The following is a 24,274-nucleotide window of genomic DNA, read 5'->3' as shown; positions in this document are numbered from 1 at the left end:
TTAGGTCCAGGTGTTACAACTCCAATGCAGACCACTTTAGTAAAAGTTAGCCAAATTTTGACTAATTTTGACTAGGTACTGGCGCCAATGCCCGTGCTCTTGCGAGTGGGAGTTTCAAAAGCTAGATTTCATTCATCCTTTAGTTCCCAAAGCTAGATTTGATTGATCACTTTCTTCAATTGAGTGCATTTTCTCACGGCTAAACAAAGAACCATTTAGGAAGTAGCATCTAAATTTGCGAAGACCATGACATGATGTTTGGAGAAGTAATGCATTATGAAAAATAAACGATTTTGAGACTAAGGTTGGTTTGTTTTCACAAACCATCTTAACTCATCGTATCTCATCTATCATTACAACTTTCTCAAACTTTCAAATAAAATATAACAAACAATTCAACTTTTTCAAATTTAAAAAAAAAAATATTAAAATAATAATATTTTAACAATATTTTATTCAATTTTCAAATATAAGAATTAGAATTTAAAAAAAAAAAAGAATTCGAGCTCAACCTATTCGAATACAAGTCTGTTTATTTTTACTCAAGCTAGAGCCAAATTCAAATAACATTAATGGTTAACGAGCCAAGTTCGAACAAAAATATTCGAGTCTTATTGGAGTTCGAATGAATAAACATCTAATCAAACTCGAGTACCCTTGTTCAAATTTGACTTGGCTCAATTTGTTTGTAGCCCTATTCCTCCCCATTCGAGTTTTACTGCTCTTCTCATATTAGTCACAATTAATCTAAGAATGAGATGTTTTGTAAATGTGATGTCTGTTAAAAAAATGGAAGTGTAGAAGTGTAATAACAGTTTCTCCCCCTCGTTTGGGCATCAAAAGATAGGTTGGCATTAATATCAATTTCTAGCTTCAATTGAGAAGTGAATTTACTACATATTAGTGGTAAATGCTTGTTTTATTATTTTTAAGCTCCTTTCCGTGCGTGCTTATGGAGTACATAGATCATACAAATAAAATACTATAACATCTATATAGTTAAAAACAAAGATATGAAAACTTAATTCTCCGTCTAATATACTTATCTTTCTTTTTATAAGTAAAAATGAAATAATACATAAGTACTGTACGTAATTTGAAAGATAAAAGAGCATAATTGAGATCAATGCTTACAGGGTTCAGAGTTTCATTAACAATTAGAATAAAGAGATGAATCACTGCAAGTAAACCAAGTTGATCTCTTCTGAACGAATATGCAAAAGTTTCTTCCACATCTGAATTTAGCAGTGATCGATTACCTCCCACGATTAGTTGAAAAGATGGCTAGTATCTTATACTCTTTTCTTCATCTGCTTCAAAAAAAAAAAAAAAAATTCAATAATCCCTACTTATAACAAGCACCAAAACTTAAATTCAAAAATAATCTTGGCAGCCTTATCATACACTTACATGGTGAAGAAGCTCGTATTCTATCAATTATGTACTTTGTATGAGCTATGACTCTATATTCCATTGTTTGCAATCTATGGCTCATATAACATTGCATCTTCAATTACCTTCTTCAGAGCATCTGGTCCCATAAACTTCAGAACCTATGGCATCAGATCAAACATCACGATGCTTGAATGGTACTATACAAAAAAAATACAAAAGAACCTTACAGACAATGAAAGTTAGATAAGCAATATTACTAGCTGTTATGGACCTTGGAAAGAACTTTTCTCCAGGTGCAGCAACAAACCCCATTAATAAACAATCTCCCAGGCAGATGCACAACAAGGGAAGATAAATGTTCTTTACTTTTTTATTGTATTATATATTTATCAGACCTATCTTGACATTTTGTAATGTAATAAGGTTTATTAAAGGCAATGCAAAAGGAGGTGCGACTCTAACCCTGATAACAAGACAAGCACCAAATCATGATTTTCACAACTATCTCAACTCTTTAAGATCAGAGTAAGTATATTAAGGCTACGTTTGGATGTTGAGATGAGTTGAGTTGAGTTGTGAATAGTAGTATTTTGTGGGTCCCATTGAGATAGGTTTAACTTTTTAGGTTAAAATGTATGAAGTAGGTTGAGATGAGTTTAACTTTTTATACGAAATTCAAAAAGTAGTAGATCCCATCAATTATTGGTTTGAGATGAGTTGAGTTCAGTTCAACAACCAAACCCAACCTAAGGCCTGGTTTGGATACTGAGTTGAGATGGTTTGTGAATAGTAGTGAAATGATTTGAGTTAAAATGTTTTATAGGGTTTTTGGAAATGAGAGAGAAAAAATTGAATAAAAATATTATTAAGTTAAAATATTGTTAGAATATAATTTTTTAATATTATTTTTGTTTTGAAATTTGAAAAAGTTGAATTGTTTTTTGTGTTTTTTTTTTAAGTTAGGAAAAGTTGTAATAATTAGGTAATGATTAGATGAAAAAGTTGAAGATTTGAAATTGAAAAGTGTGTTTGTGGTGTTTGGACATTGAGATGAGATGGGATAGGATTAGATAAAATGAAAGCATCTCTCTATCCAAACCAGGCCCTAGGAGTTCTCGAGTGAAAATTGTCTAGACAAAAGTTCATATAATGCTATGCCCAAATTTTATATTCACCAAAACCTAAGAAGCTCCAAGGAAAAAGGGGGAAATTTTACTTAAAAAAGTATCAGACCTCATTAGCATCTTTAAAACAACTGTGATCATCTTTCTTTGGCCAGCGTACTTGCCAACATCTGCACCGACAAAAATTAAAATAAAGAAGCACATTATTCCAAAGTATGATATCTACGCAACCTTTAATTTGAAGAAACTAAAAAGTAAGCACCTATACGTTGCAAGTCTAAGGCCTCGTTTGGTTACACAAATGAGATGAAATGAAAGTTGAATAAACTATTGTTAGAATATAATTTTTTAATTTTATTTTTGTTTTGGGATTTGAAAAAGTTGAATTGTGTTTTGTATTTTGTTTGGGAGTTTGGGAAAGTTGTAATAATTAGATGAGATTTTCACAAACCGGGCCTAATAGTCCTCAATAATGATATGCAAATTGCATACGACCTACCCATCTAAAATCTTCAATATGAGTGAGAATTGCTAGGCCTAATTCAAATTGTGTAAAACCATATAAAATCTATCAAGGCAGGCCAACTAAATTCATTCTTTTATGTAGTAATTCATCAAGGTCATGATATGCAGCTTCCCACTTTGATTGTCTAACACTTGACTTGCCCTAGCAAAATTTTCTGTCTAAAACTATAAAGGAAAAGTCAACATGATTTGGCTGGTCCGATTACCCTGCTGCTAAGACATTTTAGATGCATTCCATCATTTTTAAGTTGGACTTGCAAAGCTATGAATGGACCACAATGCAGAATTCTGAGTTCCTCAACTAGACTGTAGAATTTCTCAAAGAGGACAATTGCTTCACATAATGTAACCTGTCTTTTCCAAGGCGGCGTGCTAGCTCTTTAGCCAAAGCTTGGCCTGATGTGTCGCCATCAGTTGCCAGGATAATGCGAGAAACCTATTAGGTGAAAAAAGAAGAAAAAGGAAGGAAGAAAACCTGATCAAAAGCTTCATATCTGAATGGGCACTATTTTAAAGACATGCATTAAAATACATACCTTATCCAAGTACTCTTTGCAGTTCCAGAGATACTGATAGGCAGTGTCCTAACTTCACATGTGCGTGCACACAAATAAACAAAAAATAAATTACCAAATAAATAAGAATAAGATACAAAGTTTTCAGACAAAAGATGCCATCAATGTGACAAGAAAAGCAAGATTTTTTTTTATTAGCAAACAAAGAAAAGCAAGAAAAAATGAAACCAGACAACGTTAAACTTAAATTGATTCTCATTTGCAATTCATTTTTTTTATAAGTAATAAATCTTCATTAAAAGTGAAAAAGGCATAACCAAATACATTTTTTTTTTATGACAGGGTAACCACCCCACGGCAAAGCCCTAAAGACTCACCCATGGAACCTAAATCACCAGGGAGACTAGCACAGAAACCCACCACCATGGCCTCCCACTTAAGCATAACCAAATACATAGGAAGCAAATACCATGGACGTTTAGCCCATTAAAATCTATTGAGGCTGTCTGAAGGAAAAGAGTATTGATAAAGAAAGTCATGAGCTCCTTTGGCATCCATTACAGTCCTCAACATTCTACCATTCATTTTCTTCCAAATACAACGCATATAGGAACCATCTTCCATACTACTGCATTTTGCAGGCTATCACCTATCCTTGGAGAAGGAATAAAATAAGTTTAAAATTCTTCTTGGCACAGCCTTAGCCAAACCAACTCAATTGAAGAAGTCACTCCACGACGCACAGGAAATCTCGAATTGGAGTAAAAGATGATCAACAAACTCACTACTCCACTTACACGTACAACAAATCAATCACAACAGTATGTCTTTACCTTAAATTATTCATTGTATCTTACTAGAGTGGCTGTCCAAGCAAAAATGCAGCCCTCAATGGATCCTTAGCCCACCAAGTACTCTTCCAGGCAAGTGAATTGTTATGAGAATACTTCAGAAAGAACGAAATATTGAACATCTATGAATCTAGTGGTATACAACAAACGAAGCTAATATTCCACTGAGGCATCCACCTCCAAATCTTGAGCTCCTCTAACGAAGCTAATATTTCACTTAGGAGAATTACTAGGCTGTGATTGGGTAGTGCTATTCAATATTTTATCATTATTTTTCACTACTTTTTACTACTATTCACTATTATTCAATATTTTATTATTACATTTTCACTGCTATTCACAAATCATCTGAGATCACCTCACTACCCAAGCGTAGCCGAGTCTCCAAATTTTCTGCCACAAAAGCATGAACAAACATCATACACATTTGGGAAAACTTCTTTGAGGAGCCCATCTCCACACCACAAATCATGCCAGAATTTGATCCTTGATCTGTCTCCCAACTAAAATTTGAGATGATTAGAAAACCTCTCCTAAATTTTCATTATGTTATTCCATAAATCCAACCCATGAGACCCTTGGACTTCATTAGAACTCAACCCACCCTACAAGCACCCCTATGTGGAGTCTACTACTCTCCACAAGACTTCTTTGTCATTCTGGCGACCCCAAATCTATTTCTCTATATGAGGAATTTTTTTTATCACAAGTTATAGACGCATAATGGGACTTGATCCCAAAACTTTACACCCATCCACTTCTATTCCAGTTATGCATCCCATTAGAAAATGAATTTTTTGGGTAATCCCCAATTAGAAAATAAAAAAATTTAATGCTTATGAAGGCTAGGTAAACATTATTTTAATGACTCCGAGAAAGCGAGCCACATCTGCTCTATAACCCAAAAGGACCAATCAATTTGAAGCTTCCGTAGAACTACTTATAAAGACCATCTTCACAAAGGTCAAACAGGCTCCAAAGAAGTTCATATCAGTGCATACCTTTTCAAAAGATGGTAATTCTTTATTTGAAACCTTTCCAGGCGCACCACCAGGAACACTAACACAATTGCAGAAGCCAGCTTCCTCCAGTGAAAGCTTATCTATTTCACCTTCAACCTGCACTCAACATCATATGCAATAAAACCACGATATAGAGTGCGTAAGAAATTTGAATAACAGTAGAAAAGCAGCCCAAAGAGATGATGGAAGTACTACAATGATGATTTCAGGCACATCATTTATATCATCAAGTCCGTACAACCTCTTCTCTGTACCCTTCTCCTGTAAATCAGTGAAATAGAAAGCCATGCAGAATTAAGATAAATAAGTGCATAACGGCTGATGAAATAGAACTCAAACATTTACATTGGAGTCCATTATCCTAGTTCAATAAAATTATAAAAGGTCAAGTAAATACAGAGTTAACAAAAAGAATCCACCAATTATCAAGACATCATTTCCTTGAAGCTACATGTTCATCTCAAGGTTTAACGCCCCCCCCCCCCCCCCCCCCCCCCCCCCCCCCCCCCTCCCTCGAGCTTCGATCACCCAAATACTACAAATTAATGATTTGGACAACAATTCATCACTATCTTCGATATCAACTAATATAAAACTCCAAGCTAAGTCTCAGCACATTACCTGCCAAAATCTTTTTCCCACAGTCCGGTATTTGCAACCAACAAGCAGCCCATTTTGTCTGTAAGTAAAAGCAATGACATTCTGCATATAAAAACTTCTGCAGTAATTAGAAACTATAAACTTCTCGCGGTTCAAGTTACTGAGAATTAAAGCAACAACACACCACGCACACACAGAGAAGAGTAGTTGAGAATTTAAGATGGATTATTCCGGATGATGAAATGATAAAGCAAAGAATGTGGGGGTGGAAACAGAAAAGCTTTTCACTATTTGTTTTTTGATAGGTAAGGCTTTTTGCTATTTTCATATGATTGAGAACACAAATAAGGTCGTTCCTGCTTAATTAATCAGATCTGTGCAACTGAGGTTTAGTTGAGTTAAATTGAGTTATGTAATCAAGGATAAAAGCTCATGACTCATCACTACCCAAATACCGTGTGTGTGTTGCTGAGCGGTTAGAATCCTCCTTAACTAAATGGATTGTTGGATATGGATTCTAAACATTTTTTTATAAGTAATAAGATATTTTATTGATATAGAAATAGGCATAGTCCAAGTACACAAGAAGTATATATGTGATTACACCTAGTTAGGAACTAGCAACGGTTACAAGGAAATCATGAAAGTTGAGACCATTAAAGTCTATAACAATTGCCCACATAAATAGTCTTCCAGAAAAAAGTCTAAAAGCTTATCCAAAGAACACTATCGATCCTCAAAATTTCGGTCAATCCTTTCACTCCAAATACACCAAAGTAGGCAAATGGGAGCCATCTTCCACATAGCTGCAATCTGTGGTATCACCGTGATCCCTCTCCAACCAGCTAGTAGGTCGACCACCCTCCTCGGCATAACCATGCTAATCCCATTTTGCTGAAAAAGTAATTCCATATGGCCCTTGCAAACTCACAATGTAGAAGAAGTAAATGATCCATTGTTTCGCTGCTATTTCTGCACATACAACACCAATCCACAAGGATATGCCCACGTTTCCTTAGATTATCAATGGTCAAAATCTTCCATAAGGATGCAGTCCAAACAAAAAAAGCAGCCTTAGGAGGTGCTTTACTCCTCCAAATGCTTTTCCAAGGAAAGTGATTACTAGTTTGAGTAGTGAGAACATCAAAGAAAGAAAGTACATAAAACTTTCCTTTGCTGGAAGGCGACCAAACCAACTTGTCCACCCCTGTAATAACTCCAATGGTGTATAACAAGTTAAAGAACTCAACAAGGATACCAACCTCCCAATCATGTGCCTCCCTAATGAAACTGACATTCCACTGTAGCATTTTGGGGACAAGAGCAATGAATGTAGCATTTAAACTCTTCTCTAATTTCCCAAAAGCGAAAAATTCTTGAAAAACCTGCATGACATCCTCTTTCACCACCTCCCAACAAGTCTGGAAAAAATGTCATGGTAAAACCATCTAGGCCTGGAGCTTTGTCTCTATTCATTTTTCTAACTACTAGTTATACCTCTTCCTATTCAAAAGGTCTCTCAAGCCAAACCATACTTGTCTAATCAACTGCCTCAAAATCTAGACCATCTAATCTAGGTCTCCAATCAAAAGGTTCTGAAAGTAGCTCTTCAAAATGTTCAGCTATATGGTCCTTGATCACTGATTGGTCTGACGAAGCAAAGCCAACTATGGTCAGGGTCTCGATGGCATTGTTCCTCCTATGTGAGTTGGCTACCTGGTGAAAAAGCTTCGTGCATTTGTCCTCCTCCCTCAGCCACAATGCCCTTAACTTTTGCCTCCAAGAAATCTCCTCCATTAGAATCACCCTTTCTAATTCTGAGGTGACTTGGCTTTTGCGAGTGTTCTCGACTTCTACACCCTCCATACCTTGTAATTCTTGTAATAAGGTCTTTTTTGAAATTCCACATTGCCAAAAACCTGTTCATTCCAAGACTTCAAGTCCTTCTTCAAAGCTTTCAATTTACCTGCCAACATAAAACTCGAAGTACCTTATAGCTGATATGAACTCCACCATTGTCTAAACAAATCCACAAACCCTTCAGCTTTTAACCACATAATCTAAACATTTTATTAGATCATTAATAAAAGGGTACATGGGAGAAATTACACACGGAGACAAATAATGAACTATCCCAACCTGGTCGAATCAACCTATTTGCCACCCGTAAATATATCTTTTGAGAACTGGTTGGAGGCAACCATTTTACAATTCCATAATAAAATAATAATTTTTAAAATTCAAATACACGAAAGTCAAAGCAATAGTCAACAAAATTTTAGAACAAGTAATATATTATTATGTAGTTAGTGACATGGGGAATCGCATCTAACTTAAGACTTCAATGTAACGTAGTTCCTACCCTATGATCATCCACATAAATGTAGATGTTAAGGTTTAATATTTATACATTAGGTACCTTATCACTAGACATTTGCATAACAGCATTTCTTCGCAATGTCTTCTCAGATATCATCCGCTCACCAAAATATGCAATCAGCTGGGACAAAGAATAAGAGCAATTGATATCAGTAAATTAGGCATCGGCAATTGCATTAATGGAGTTACGGGAGAGGGAGAGGAAAGAGAGAGAGAGAGAGAGCTAGAGACTAATCAGAAAAAAAAGTACCAGGAAGGGGCTATCTAGAGGACCATTATTCAAGTTCTCAAAGCTCTCCTATATACATGGCTTTTATCTCGATGCACACAGAAAATCATTTAACATGTGGATCCCATAAACAAATTTTTTAGCTAAGTTCGTTGCAAGTAATCACACACAGTCCTTTTTGTTTTTTCTCCTAATTCAATGGAGGCATGTTTTTGTAGAATTGTCAGCATAGAAGAAGGCGACAACTCAGAGCCATTTGATTTCTAGCCTTATGCTTCCATGATGGACAACAAAAAGTGGGAAAGGCATCTCATTCAATCATGCCAGTCAATTGTTAAGGAGGAAATTGTATAAAGTTTTGAATGGAATGCACAGGGGAAAAATATCAGGTCGAATAACTAAACCATCCATGTCAGGAATATAGGTTAAATGCACTCTTTTTCCTCTAGTAATCTCGACCCCTTACGAAAGGAATAAAAGCAATAAAAGGACAATATAGGCACTACTTCTTAAGATATAATAAAGACATCACATGAATTTCCATATAACCAAATCAAGAATGGAGCCTATGCGCACAAAGTCAGAAGCAGCCCTTTTCATCCCTTTAAACATCCTATCCCAGGTAAAGGTAGGATTTAATCTCAAGTCCTTGGCACTATGCCAATAGACCTTATAACATTATGTTCTTGTTATTATTATCATTATTACTATTGTTGTTCTGGTTGTTGTTATTCTATACCTGTATGACGGGAGAGTTGAAGACAAGATTTTTTGGTGCCCCTCTAAAACAGGGAAATTATTTATTTATTTATTATTTTTTTTTGATAGGTGAAAAACAGGGAAGTTCACAGTCCACTCTTTCTACCAAGCCATGACTATGCATAATAAAATCCATTCTACCAAGACATCATTGATTAAACAAAGAAAATCTTAATAAGGTTATACTGGAAAATTGAAACAACTACGATGGAGACCCCCTGTATCTGCAGTAATTAGAATCTCAAATTGTTGACAGCTTCCAGTACTGCTCTTTTAAGCCTATCTCTATATATATAATGTGACGAAGTTTTCCTTCTATTTGTACAACTACACCACAGCCTCTGCCTAGAACTTTTTAACTTATTCCTCCATCTTAACGAATAATGGTAAATTTGATGGATGGTAACTCCATTCCATTAATAGGCCTAATGCCTCTCCTGTGAATGGCTCTTGTGAAACACAAAGTTTGAGTCGAAGCTAAATGAAAAAGATCCACAGGTAACATTTAATGTATGATTAAATGAAGTGCAATGAATGTTTTTTGTGATAAATCTCAATGAGTGGCTGCGTCAGCCTATAGCATTTATACTCATTCTATAGTTGTGGACAGATGGTCTAAAGTCATGAGGCAAAGCTTCTACCATGAGTAGATACACCTTGCTTGATGCCGACACTAATCATAACCATATGATACATAAATACATGCCCGTCAACTCATATCAAACAGCTAATGAATAGCGTAGTCTCTATCAATCACAATGGCTTGAATGATGCAGCACACACAGCAAGACAACCAAGTCTACTTCAAAGAGACTAATTTGGTTATATAGTCGATGAATGCTTTGAAAAATCCAAATGGTTTAAGTAATTGACCATTAGGTTATTGTTATTAATTACATGTAATGGTGTTTGTGTTTCTTCTTTTTCATAAAATGGATGGGAAATGGTAGGAGAGGGATAAATCCTAGGTCGGATACTGGTACATTTGTTAGTGATTAAAGAGTAAAACACTAAGTTTGAAGGGAAGATAGTCCAACACTTAAAGGTGTTCCATTGATGAGGACAAAAATATTGCTTCCAATGGTACTGGAAATTGCACATACCAAAGACATGTTCATGCTGATAAAATCCTGCTTTGCGGCCTTAAAACTTTAATTTTTCAGAATACCAGTTCATTTAGAGTGAAAACTCCAGAAACTAGTTTCTCGACTTTGGGCTGATAAATTTTTTATTTTACAAGTAAAAATATTATATATATATTAAAGGAGTAACCAAGTACACTGAATGTATACAAGAGAACATCTTGCCCATAATAGAAAACCCCTAATAACCTATAAAACCTGTGAAAAATAACCCAAAATACACCAAACCCGACTCCAACCCCTTGCTTCCCGTAGAACTAAAACTCTACCCAAAAACCCCACCCCAACCCCTAGTTTTCCCGTCTTCACAATGCCTTCCCTTTAGGGTACGTTTGGTTCTCAAACTCATCTCAACTCAACTCAACTCATCTTATCTAATCATTACAACTTTTTCAAATTCCAATACAAAATATAATAAACAATTCAACTTTTTCAAATCTCAAAATAATAATAATATTAAAAAATAATATTCTAACAATATTTTATTCAATTTTCAACTTTCATCTCAACTCAACTCAACTCAGTTCAACATCCACACGTAGTCTTAGACTTCCCTCTAGATGAGCTACAACCCTTAGCGTCGTAGTTGAGCTGATATAATGGAATGAAACATCCTTTTTTCAGAACTAGTTCAACTATTCCCCAATAATTTTAAGCTTGATCTCCGTTGTACCTCAACAGCAAACCTAGTCATTAAATGGCACCCTCCCCTTGACAACAATGTCGAAGGGCATGCCCTGAAAAGACCCCCAACAATGATTCTTGATAAGACAATTTTCAAAAGCTCACATAACTGGATAAAGAGTTGTTATAATCTATACATAGAGAGAGAGAACCATATAGTACCTTTGCACCTAGTGGTTCTAAGCCCATACTTTCCTCTGATACTCGTCCAAAGGACTCGACTTTTTTGGCGACTCCATAGTATGATGCTCTGCTCTCTGCAAATGCCTAAACCAAACAAACAATTGGCTTAGTTTTTCCATTTTGCATAAAACCTACAAATATTGACGCTTGTAATATTTTTACCTGGCCTGCCCACCCACATTCAGTGTGAAAACATCTCCACATTGCAAAACCCCTACAACTTCAGTCACATAAGAAATAGAGCCTACTTCCTCAACCTACTAGCATCAAAACAAACTAGAAGAAGCATCTTACCCATCTTGGATGATATGAAGAGATAAACTCCTCACCATTGACTGCCCACCTTTGCACTATTTTACCAAAAAACAGGAGATTCAAACACAAATTGGAATTGTTTAGAATATAAAATTGCAAAGAAGATAAAAGAATACTGACAACCAGAGGTTATCTACAAAAGAGAAAAGTATAGTATGCCAAAAAAATGATTTATTATGCAATAAGGTATTAACAAAATTGTATGAGGGAGGATATACCTTGGGGCAAAACAACCGATGGTACCGTCCAGGCATAACAAAATCATCACAGTTGATGCCAAGGACTTCCAATTTCTGTGTCAACACCCTCACTTTGGAAGAACCATCAGTTTCAGCTCCTTTTTGCTCCACATGAGCTACATGAACAACCCATATTGTAAATTAAAACGATAATTCACTCCCCATTACTTCTGAGAATAACCAAAACTTAAATATATATATATATATATAGACCACACTAAAGGGCGAGTTGTCGCCTTTGAATTGAATATGAAGTTTGAGATAATTTAAAGAATAGTGTGGAAAAAAAAAATCTCAGTGAGCATATGGTTTACAATTATTTTCTAAATGCCCTGTTTGGTTGCTGAGCAAATGTGACTAAAGAAAGTAAAATCTAACTTCGGAAAGAGCAGCCTTTTTGTGTAAAACCAAAGGAAAATTATAGCTACTTTACCGAGCAAAACTCAAATAATCGAATCTTAGTTGAGCCAACATCCTGCTAATTGAAAATATATGCGAGAAACAAATGAACACAAAAGGGAAATGACCGGAGCTTTAAAGATAGGGAACGTTATCTGGATGAGGTTAGAAGTTTCTTTTTCCACACTTTATTTCATTGGGCTTCTGCTAGTGATTTCAGCTTCTGCTAGTGATTTCAATGGAGCCACTTTCATGACTGTTTTGTATCACTTTCTAGCTCTTAACTTGTAACTAGCTGTTCTAAGTTGTATAATTCCTGTGTGGTGCCTATTTAATTCATTCAATAAAATTTTATTTAATCCATAAAAAAAAAAATTAACACAAAAGGCAACATAAGAATAAGATTCCATATTTATTTTCTTTTTCTTTTTTTCTTTTCTTGACAGCCAAACGAGGCAAATATAATGTGTGTGTGTGTTGCGGAAAAAAAACAGAGAGAGAGAAAAAAAAACCAGTAAATGAAAGTAAGCAACAAAGCGGTTGATTAAAATAATTGGGTATGAGTTGCAGTATAGAGTATAAATTAACAAAACAGGGTAGAGCATTCAAGTGCATGCTGAAGCTAAGCAGTACCTGGAGAAGTGGAAGCCCTGGTGGAGAGGCGGAGAGAGCAAGCCCAAGCACGGGAAAAACTCCTAGGAGAGATAGTTATGGAGGCACTGAGCAAGTGTTTGCAGAAGGGGAAGATTTGGTAGAGAGGACGGCAAAGAAGACATTGCCGAATGACTGCCATTTTTTCGCATCCAACTTATCTCCTTCCTCTACTAGTTCAAGGACTAGGCGGCGATTTATTTACTTATTTATATTTTAATGCCTTTTGGAGCCTATTTCTTTTTCTTTTTTTTTTTTAATGATTATGAATTTTTATTTTTTATTTTTATTTTTATTTTAATTTTGAAAGATATGAAAAAATAAATTAAAAGATTAAAAAATAAAATAAAAAAGGGAGCCATTCTCGTGAGCACGGCTCATTTCTTTTCCCTATTATTTGACTTGAACAGTTATTTTTTAATTTTGTCTGCAGAAATTTAAATAATTTATGCACGCATAGTAATTTTTTTATTTTTTTAAAGTTCGCTTATCAATATTCTCACTTTTAACGCTATAATAATAACAATATCTCCTATATTTATACAAGAATTAAATATTATACAAGAACGTACCACCTATTTCATGTGAAATGGTAGTGGTGACAATTGGTGTTTATTAATGGGATTCATGTCGTGTCAAGTAATGAACATTCGATTATATGGATCAATCTGAATATAATCTATTAAACTAAACGTGTCAAACTTTCAAACCCCTAAACCAATCTGTTTAAATAATGGGTCGTATCATGTTATTTATTTTGACTCATATAATAACTAATTAAAAACATATTGATACAAAACGACTCATTTCAAAAAATATTTATTAGTAGTGACAATATCTAAAAAACTAATAAGACTACTTAATTACAAAAAATATCAATATTTTTCAAATTTTAATATATAATAAAACTAATATTACAAATCCTACAATAACAAATATGAGTATAGGTTCAAAATTACATTTTCAACAATAAAAATATAAGCATATTAAGAAATATCAATATTATTACCCAATAATAATAAAATTATAATTTTGAAATAAAATCTAAAAGGATTAATATTACGGGTTGATATTGAGTTACGCGGATTGACCTGTTTATTAATCATATTTTAACAGGTCAATCCATTTTAATACAAACCTATTTACTTGATAAGTTGTGTCATATATTACCATCCATATAAAATGAAGAGGAGCATATGCATTCTTCATTAGAGGTGGGGAATAACCCACATGCATCCATTGTTTCTAAAACTGTAATACATAAGTCATTTGGGTGGGGGGTTTGCAGGAAATTAATCTCTTGATCTAATATTTGTAAACCAATAGAAGGAGGCCGTCTGGCATAACCAGTACCTTTTTTGCGTTGTAAAATGGCCTGGAGGTTTCATTATTGTAAGAAGTACTACTAATTTCCTTTTTGCTCATTCCATTAAGCAAAAACATTTAATTAGCAAAACTTCAAGATTTTTTTAGTTCAGTAAAACCTTTATTGTATATTTGGTTAGGATAGATTTTGAGAATTATAAGATTTTTTATTTTGGAGAATTTTAATGTTTTTTTTTAGATCATGTATATTGTTTAATTATTGAATTTTGGGAAATGGGGAGAAAATTCTGAATATAGTTTCTCTAAAAACTAAGTTTTGTATTTGAGTTTGTCAAAGTAAATAATTAGATCAGTTAAAAGAATATTGATTGAATATAATTTTTTTAAATTTATAAAAATTGTATTGATTTTTATATTTAAGTAATGATTGGAGGAATGTTAAAATAGAAAATATTTTTGTGATTTAAAAGTGTTTGCTTTGGTTTAAATAGAAATTAATTAAATCTATAAAAATTAATTAAATCTAACTCTTTTTATGAGCTTAAGCTTCTAGGAAGAGTTAAATTTAATTATTTATATTATATTCTTAATACTCTCCCTCACATTTATCCTTGAAACTGCTGGCTAGCTGATACGAGGAAACGGTTGCATACTACTTGAAGTTTCAGTTGAATTTTCTTACAGTTAATTAATTTGTTTGGGATAAACTCGCACATAGGCTGGTTATTATTTGAATTTTGTTTTTGAGAATAAAGATATCTACCAAACTTACTAAGGAATTAAACACGTACGTTCCAACAACAACAATGTACGTACGATAAATTTTCAAGAAATCAAATTAAATAGTCTCTTAAAGATAATGTAAGCTAAAATTATATTATATGGGTTTAGAAACGCCCAAGCATGCAAACAAGTATATATATATATATATATATATATATATATATATATAAAAGAAATTATATTATATGGGTTTAGAAACGCCCATGCATGAATAGCCGTTTGCTCTGTTTGAACTGTGGCCAGTCTAATTACTTGCTAATGCTCTCGATTATTGTATACATGTTGTAAGGGAATTTTCCCACTCCACAAAGTCCAGTGGGCCTCGGCCCAATACCCTACCTAAGAGTTCCAAGATCACCAATGAAGCAAGACGCTTAGAAGGAAAAGTAATCAAGTGGCTGATGGGCCTGACCTGTTTGGCATCACTCGGCTACATTCTAGTCATGGGAACTTGTACAAGACATAGCGGAAAATTTGGAGAACCCTCGATTCTCTGACAGGGGAACATTGACGGATCACAAAGATGAAACAAAGTCAGGGAACCACGCCGAAATAACGGCGCCACTATTCGAGTTACACACCACATTAACAATGCTGTCGTAGAGTCACGCCGTACTAAATGATTCTGACAGAAGGAAAAGTATGAAGGGCATGGACTCTGTAGGGATAGACACGATCTATCCCCTCCCTAGACCCTGGTATAAATAACAAGTTTCAAGTATGAAAAATTCTTTGATTCCTAGATTCTCTTATTTATTTACAAACTTTCAAGAGAATTCACTGACTTTAGCATTGGAGACTCCCGGCCCCAAAGCCACCCTCTCCCAATTGCCTTCTTCTTTATTTTCGCAGGCCCAAGTTTTGAAGACTTGAGTTACTGGAACCTAACCTAAAGGAGTACTGTGAAACACGACGTTAACACATGTGTTTATGCTTTTGTTCAATTTGATCTATGATCGAGGCCGGCACTCTACCCTTTTATTAACTCCTTTCACGACTCAAATTCTGTCTTCTATTTATCTATCGAAAATAGTTACTAGCTCCATCAAGAAGTATACATGCATGCTGTAGGACAGCATGTAGGAAGCTGGTGGCTTTGTGCATGTCAACTTATTTTTATAATCCTTAATTTCATGTAATTTACTAGTTCTGCATTTTTGGTCGTAATAGGTTTGTCTTTTATACAGAAACAAATTCGATGCGTGTTTTCTCGTTTGTTTTTTAAGAAAAAGGGTAAAAAGAACAACATGCAGGACAGCTAGCTGCATCCAAAATCTGTTTCTAGATAGCTACAAAAGTTCTTGTACGTGATGCCTGCCATTGTTTCCATTGTTCATTCGATCTCTCCGGCCCCTCTATGTATATATTTGTGTGTACTATCAAAGCAATCTCAAATTAAGCCAGTGCCCCAAAAGTTCAAACAGATTGATTAAAGACTAATTCGTCCATATAACATCCGATCCTGAGAAAAATGCAAATCATGAAATTGTCATTCCTGCTGTTTTTCTTTGTTCTTCCGCCCCTTGTCTTGGCTGACCTACGAGTTGGTTTCTACAAATCTACCTGTCCGCAAGCAGAATCAATTATACAGCAAGTTGTGCAGAATGAATTCTCCAGGGATCGATCCATAACCGCAGCCTTGCTTCGCATGCATTTTCACGATTGCTTTGTCGGGGTAAGATATACATCTGCACTCAAAAAACATTTAAGATTGCTTGATCGATTAATACTTTCGGATTAAGGTCCCTAGTTCAATTATTTTCGGCAAAAATATGATGGTCTCAGTGAAAGAGAGATAGATCACACACGTAAACTACGTCATGCCATATTTGTTACTCATTTAATGCTGCTCGAAATATTTATACCAACATCAATAAAATATTATAGGATCTACTTCATGTATCTTTCTCCCTTACTCGTAGTCGATAAGAACTTAAAGAGTGACTTTTCCAATTCTTAGTACAGTTAAAAAGTGCATTAAAATTTTATAAAAATATATTTTGTATGCTCGCTTATTAACCAAGTAAACACACTACTACGGTTACCGAAAAATATAGTTATTGCGGTGATTTTAGATGTTCGTTGTAGTAGAGCAAAAATGAATAAACAACGAGAAACGACGTGCAGCGAATTAAGAAACGATGCGAAAGACTTAAAGTGGCGATTTTAGCAACTTTTTGCGACAAAAAGTGGCATTGTAAAAGGGCGTTTTTCTTGTAGTGATGTTTTGACTTTTTATAACGATAGTGAATCTCATATAAGTGGTATATATATATGTCTACTTGTATGCAGAAAAAGTGCGTGATTGGAATTATTTTTCTGCCCATGATCATCATCAACTTGTGCACAAACGTTAATGTCTTTACGTGTATCAGGGTTGTGATGCATCTATACTGATAGACTCAACCGAAAACAAACAATCGGAGAAAGATGCCGGGCCAAACGAGACCGTCCGAGGATACGAGATCATTGATAAGGCGAAGAAAATCCTAGAGGATGCATGCCCTTCAACCGTTTCTTGTGCAGACATCATTACTTTGGCAACCCGTGATGCGGTTGCCCTAGCCGGCGGGCCCAATTATACTCTGGCCACAGGAAGGCGCGATGGACTAGTCTCGAATGCCGAAAACGTCTCTTTGCCGGGACCGAGAATCTCAGTGCCTGCAGCAATGAAGGTTTTCGCCGACAAGGGGATCACCCTCAATGAAATGGTGACCCTTTTAGGTGCACACACTGTCGGAGTTGCGCATTGCTTCTTCTTTGAAGATCGGCTTTCTGATGTCTCTGGGAGTTCTGATCCTCCAATGGATCCTACTTTGGCTGCCAAGCTCAGAAAGACCTGTGCAAAGAGTCAGGATGCTACTGCATTCTTGGACCAAAGTACTTCCTTTGAAGTGGACAACCAGTTCTATAAACAAATACTTTTGAAGAAAGGTATACTGCAGATTGATCAGGAACTTGCACTGGATAACTCCACCTCTGGTATTGTTTCTGGTTTTGCATCAAACAGGATTAGATTCCAGCAGAGTTTCGCGAAAGCTATGAGAAAGCTAGGGAGCGTAGAAGTTCTTGTTGGAAAAGACGGAGAAATTCGTAAGAACTGCAGAGCTTTCAATCCGGCGCCCAAGAAACAGCTAGCCTTTTAAGAACTTAACATTCCTATATTCTGAATATTTGCAGCTGCATGTCATTTAATCCTGTTATCTGTACGTGGATCTTCGAATATAAATTAATATGGCTGATTTCCCTTCGCTTTTTATAAATTAATGGCTCGAGTTCTTAATTCGTGGCCTGAATTGTAGTTTGGGTTGTCTTGTTGGCGTAGATCGAGGATATAAATTGATTATTAAGAAAATAGAACTTACATTGAAAACAAATGGCAAGACTTGTACGTACTTTGGATGTGAACAGAGTTAAAACTCGTAAGGTTTTGGACTAGAGCAACGATCTTAATTTGGGGCAATCAATCGACGAGGCTTTGTTCTCAAAGTCAGCTATAGCTAGCATATTGTATTTGAGGCCTTTGGTGGCCCTCGTGTGGTGGCTCATGCATACTCCCCGAAATTAAATTCTTTAAAGAGAAATGCTTTAGTAACATAAAGATTTTATAAACTGACATGACTTAATATAGTAGATTAGATTATAAAACTACTCTTATTGTAAACAAGATATAATATATCATATATATGAAATTATATCAATTTATGAATTTATTTTTGTAGGATCTCTTTGTAGCTGAAGGCACTTCTCTAAAATGAAAAGAAGTAAAAATTATTACTCCAAATGAGCCACTCAGAGTGAGCTTTTAAGTTTATAAAGAAATCTTACCATAGTAAATCTATAAACTGATATAATTTAATGTGATGCATCGATCATATTTACTTTATTAAAAATTTGTTTTACAATATAGTAGATTTAAGAAAGAAAAAATTATATTTCTGACCTACCATATTATACCATAATAGTTTGTAAGTTTTATTTTATAAGATACTTTTCTAGACCAAGCATTTCTTCTATCGCAATAATGTAATGAGAACACATCATATATCTTTTTGTTTCAATTGCTATAATATTGCCCAATGAAACAAGCAAGGACAGAACCATAGAGATGCCAGTACTGGACGTGGCCATGAAGGCCCCATAGTTTTATTTATTTATTTTACACGATGAGCATAAAAATTAAGCATGATCCTTGTAATTAATTAACCCAAATCTATTTGTTTTCATAAGCTATAGCCCATTAGAATAATTAAAAATGGATAAACACAACTATACAGGCTTGGGTCTTGATAAGAATAAATCTTAATTTACTATATTATTCATGTTTTGGCCCCTATATACAAACAAAAACAAAAAGTTGCACACAACCAAAAACATGAAGATATATGGAAAGATCAATGGCGTAGGGAATTCTGTAAAGAGGTTGGCCTAAAATGTTTTTTGACCTTCTTCTATTCACTCCAGGAGAATACAACTGTTGAAGATAATTTGATTTGATATTATCGTAATTTGATTTTCATAATGTTTAAGATGTTTACTTTATCTTATCACAATGTTATTTTTCTATAAATAAGGATGTATACCTAGCTTGTATTCAGTAACAATTGAGAAAGTAATAATGTAGCCCTCAAAATCTCATTCCATCTTTCTCTTTTCTCTATCTTCTTTTATATTATATTTTATTTTCTATCACGATATAAGAGCCATTGGCTAACGCTTGGCTCGATCCTGTGAAATATTTATTCTTCCGCTACCTATATATCTCACAACATTTACGTCGTTGTTCAATTATGTGCAGTCTCAAATTAATGTATTTGAAGTATCTCTATTAGTTGTGTGACATTTTTTATTGAGTTTTGATCTGTTGTGAGCATTATTTGAAACCCCAAATCCAATTTTGGCCTATTTGATTTTGGTCCAATAGTTGAATTGTTGGTCACAACTTCAGATTTGATGTTGCGGTACTTGCCAACCACTTTATTGACACAATCAAATTCGATTTTCAGGATTTCAATTTGCACAAAATCAACCAAGGAATCATCACCATATTTTTAGCCATAGTCATTGATTTGTAAATATCAATTATTTCCTTACATTTATTTATTTCCATATTTAGTTTGACTTCTTGTATCTATTTAATCAGCAGCGTATCATTGTCATTGACAAGTTATTGAAATAAAGTTATTCAGTTTTTTCACATTCTTGACATGGTATCAGCCTAAATACGATCCCTACCCCACCCGAGCCCCCCATGGCCTCCTCTTCCTCTTCCTCTTCCATTGTCCACTCCCCATATATTCTCCATCCCTCTGATTCTCCTAACCTAATCCTTGTCTCTGGTCTCCTTACAGGAGATAATTTTTCAAAATGGCAAAAAGCCATAACCGACGCACTCAATGCCAAGAATAAACTCAGCTTTGTCGAAGGCTCTCTCCCCACCCCTGATTCTAGTTCTCCCGAATACAAACAATGGAACCAAACCAAGGACATGGTCCTTACCTGGATTTTGAACAACATCAGTCCATCTCTAGCCAACTCCATTGAATATCACACAAACCCACATGAAATTTGGGTTGACCTCCAATCTTGTTTCAACCACGGCAACAATGCCCGTCTCTATCACCTCAAGCGTGCGCTCTCCTCTCAACAACAAAACACCAACTCCATTCATGAATATTACAACCACATCAAACAAATATGGGATGAATTAAGTCATCTTCAAAACATCAATGATCTCAAAGATATGCAAAAACAAGTTGATGATGAGCGTGTCTTCCAGTTTCTCCTTGGCCTAAATGATTCCTTTACTCAACTCAGAACCCAAATCCTAGCTATGGACACACTTCCTCCCATCACCAAGGTTTTTTTTATTTTGTTCTAAGAAGAGCAGTAGCGCCTCCTTCATCTCCAACCACTGTCGTCGGATTCCATGGTTTTCGCAGCCGCCACTCCAACAACCCACAAAGCCACCTTCTCTGCACCGAATGCGGCAAAAAGGGCCACACCCGTGACCGCTGTTGAAGGGTTGTTGGATACCCACCTGGACGTGTCAACGCTCCAAGCTGCGCCCCTCCATTCTCGGCAGACCACCGCCTAGCCCAGCTCCGGTAGTCAATCAAGTCTCTTCCTCCTCCGATTCGTCATCTCTCCTTGGGTTGACACCGGAACTCTACAAAAAATTGATGGTTCTGCTAAACCCGACGCCCATCTCCACCAACTTTGTCGGTAATGCTATTTCTTCTTCCCCCTCCTTCGATAGCCACCGTGATTGGGTCGTGGATAGCGACGCTAGTGCCCACATGTGCCACGACCCGCGTGCGTTCTTTGATCTGCAACCCCCATTCTCTCTCAATTAAACTCCCGAATGGCCATACCCTTTCCATTAAGGGTATCGGCAATTGTCATTTATCCCTTTCCCTTACACTTTTTAATCTCTATTTTATTCCTGATTTTCATTTTAATCTCTTGGTTGTCCCTCAACTTACCACTAACACAAATTGCATTATTTCTTTTTCCTCTAAAAATTTTTCCTTTCAGGACCCACAGTCGACGAGGCTGATTGGAGCGGGTATTTTTGCAATGGGCTTTATGTGTACCAGCCCAACATTGTTCTTGCTTTTTCCGTACAATCCTCTACTAATAAAGACTTATGGCACTGACGCCTAGGTTATCCTTCCTGTCTTTTTATTTCTCAATTATTTAATAATTCTCATGTTGTTTCGGATTGTGATAATTGTGCTCGTTCCAAGCACACATGTTTGCCTTTTCCCTCTAATGATAATACAAGTACTTTTGCTTCCAATAGAATATTTTGCGAGATTTGGGGTGGTTACCACACTTCTTCCATTTGTGGTTCTCATTATTTCCTCACTATTGTCGATGATTTTTCCCATACCACTTGGCTCTATCTTATGCGTTATAAATTTGAGGCATATACCAATCTTATGCATTTCTTTGTCCTTGTCCAAAATCAATTCAATACCACGGTAAGAAAAATTCGCACTAATAATGGCCAAGAATTTCTTTCGCACAAATTTCAAACATATCTTCATAATCACGACATTATCCATGAACATATCTGCGCTGAAACTCCCCAACAAAATAGCATTGCTGAGCGAAAACACAGATACCTCTTGAATATTGCTCGTAGTCTTCGTTTCCAAGCTCACTTACCACTCAAATTTTAGGGCAAATGTGTGCTCACTACGGGGTATCTCATTAATCGTACACTCAGTTGCATTCTTCAAAATAAATCTTCTTTTGAACTTCTCTTCAACACCATTCCAAACTATACTCACCTTCGTGTGTTTGGTTGTCTATGTTACGCCCAAACCCTCCGTACTCATCGAGATAAATTTTCTCTCCATGCCTCAAAATGTATCTTTCTTGCTACCCCAGTAACCACAAAGCATACAAACTATATAATCTCGACAAACAAACCATATTTTTTTCTCGCAATGTCACCTTTCATGAAGACGTATTTCCCTTTCAAGATCTTCACGATATTTCCCACCCACCTTTCCCTATCCTTCCCTTACCTGTTTTTGAACCTCCCCTACCAACCTCACCCCCCTTCCTCCTACTATCACCACAGACCCTCTCTCTATTCCTATCACAGAACTCAAATGGGTCTTTAAAACCAAACTCAAAGCCGACTGTTTAATTGAAAGATATAAAGCTCTCCTAGTTGCAAAATGCTACACTCAAGTTAAAGGTCTTGATTATCATGAGACTTTTGCACCCGTTGCAAAAATGACTACTGTCCGGTGTTTATTAGCTATTGCTGCCACTCAACAATGGATCATTCATTAACTTGACGTCAACAATACCTTCCTCTACGGTGATCTTGATGAAGAAGTGTACATGACACCACCTCCCAGATATTGCCCTAAAGGGGAGATCAGCATTTGCCACCTTCGCAAATCCCTCTACGGCCTCAAACAAGCCTCCACAACTGGTTTTTTAAACTAACCGTTGTGCTTCTTGATGCAGGTTTTACTCAATCTCAAGCAGATCACTCTTTGTTCACCTTGTTAACACCACGAGTATCACCGTTATGCTTGTGTACGTCGATGATATTCTGGTTGCTGGAGATGATCTCTCCAGAATTGAGGTCTTCAAATGTGCTCTCTCCACCAATTTCAAAACCAAGGATCTTAGTCCACCAAGGATCTTAGTCCCCTCAAATATTTTCTTGGTCTCGAAGTTGCTCGTTCCCAAAAGGCATCTTCCTTAACCAACGAAAATATGCTCTTGGTATTCTTAATGACAGTGGCTAGCTTGGCGCCCGAGTCACTCCTTTTCCCATGGAACAAAATTTGAAGCTCACCAATCAAGATGGCGCCCTTCTTTCTGATCCAAGCGCCTATCAACGACTCGTGGGCCGACTCATCTACTTGATCATCACTTGTCCTGATATTGTCTTCGCCGTGAACATCCTTAGTCAGTTTATGCATTCTCCCCGTCTTCCTCACATGCAAGCTGCCACTCGTATTATTCGATACATCAAAGGCAGTTTAGGCCAATGCATTTTCTTTCCGTCCTCCAACCCTTTACATCCTATACTAATTCTGATTGAGCCAGCTGTCCCACTACTGGCCTTTCCACCACTGGTTTTTTCATTTAGCTCGGCACGAGTCCTATTTCATGACGCACAAAAACACAGAAGACCGTAGCCCATTCTTCCGTCGAAACTGAATATCGTGCCATGGCCGTCACCACATGTGAGCTTATCTGGTTGAAACAACTCCTAACTGATTTTGGTATTCCTCATCCTGAACCTTTCAGTTTGCATTGTGATAATCAATCTGCTATGCACATTGCCCATAATCTTGTGTTCCATGAACGCACCAAGCATATTGAGATTGATTGCCACATTATTTGAGACAAGATCCGGCTTGGACTCTTCACTGCAGTCCATACGTCATCACATGAACAAATTGTGGACATCTTCACTAAAGCCTTAGGTAGAGAACTTTTTCATCATTTTTTATGCAAGTTGGGCATTACGGATCTTCATGCGCCAACTTGAGGGGGTATTGACACAATCAAACGATTATTAAGATTTCAATTTGTACAAAATCAGCCAAGGAATCATCACCATATTTTTAGCCATAGTCATTGATTTGTAAATATCAATTATTTCCTTACATT

General features: G+C 35.9%; 2 protein-coding genes across 7 annotated transcripts; one reads left to right on the top strand and one right to left on the bottom strand.

Annotated features, from left to right (window-relative positions):
* Positions 1–1,025: 1,025 nt before the first annotated feature.
* LOC121266069 (primase homolog protein) lies at positions 1,026–13,201 on the bottom strand. 6 transcript variants are annotated; one of them, XM_041169781.1, is made up of 14 exons: positions 12,995–13,201; positions 11,942–12,078; positions 11,703–11,758; positions 11,571–11,628; positions 11,388–11,492; positions 8,452–8,532; positions 6,054–6,134; positions 5,628–5,693; positions 5,412–5,528; positions 3,581–3,628; positions 3,395–3,480; positions 2,629–2,689; positions 1,411–1,553; positions 1,026–1,313 (listed from the first exon to the last, which is right to left on the bottom strand). In XM_041169781.1, the coding sequence occupies exons 1-13, from the start codon at positions 13,152–13,154 to the stop codon at positions 1,485–1,487; spliced, it is 1,125 nt and encodes a 374-aa protein (XP_041025715.1). In that variant the 5' UTR covers positions 13,155–13,201; the 3' UTR covers positions 1,026–1,313; positions 1,411–1,484. The 6 variants fall into 6 exon arrangements, with proteins under 6 accessions (XP_041025715.1, XP_041025714.1, XP_041025716.1 ...); XM_041169780.1 differs by having other exon boundaries at positions 1,026–1,310; XM_041169782.1 differs by having other exon boundaries at positions 1,026–1,310; positions 11,571–11,622.
* Positions 13,202–17,478: 4,277 nt separating this feature from the next.
* Positions 17,479–18,361, top strand: LOC121266115 (peroxidase 44-like; the record flags this gene model as incomplete). Its single annotated transcript, XM_041169842.1, has 1 exon — positions 17,479–18,361. A coding segment is annotated over one exon (789 nt), but the record flags the coding sequence as incomplete, so codon positions are not given.
* Positions 18,362–24,274: the final 5,913 nt, after the last annotated feature.

The sequence above is a fragment of the Juglans microcarpa x Juglans regia genome, chromosome 5D (genome assembly GCF_004785595.1).
Source record: "Juglans microcarpa x Juglans regia isolate MS1-56 chromosome 5D, Jm3101_v1.0, whole genome shotgun sequence".
NCBI lineage: Eukaryota > Viridiplantae > Streptophyta > Magnoliopsida > Fagales > Juglandaceae > Juglans > Juglans microcarpa x Juglans regia.
The sequence above is the reverse complement of the archived record's forward strand: the minus strand, read 5'-3'. Positions and strand labels throughout refer to the sequence as shown.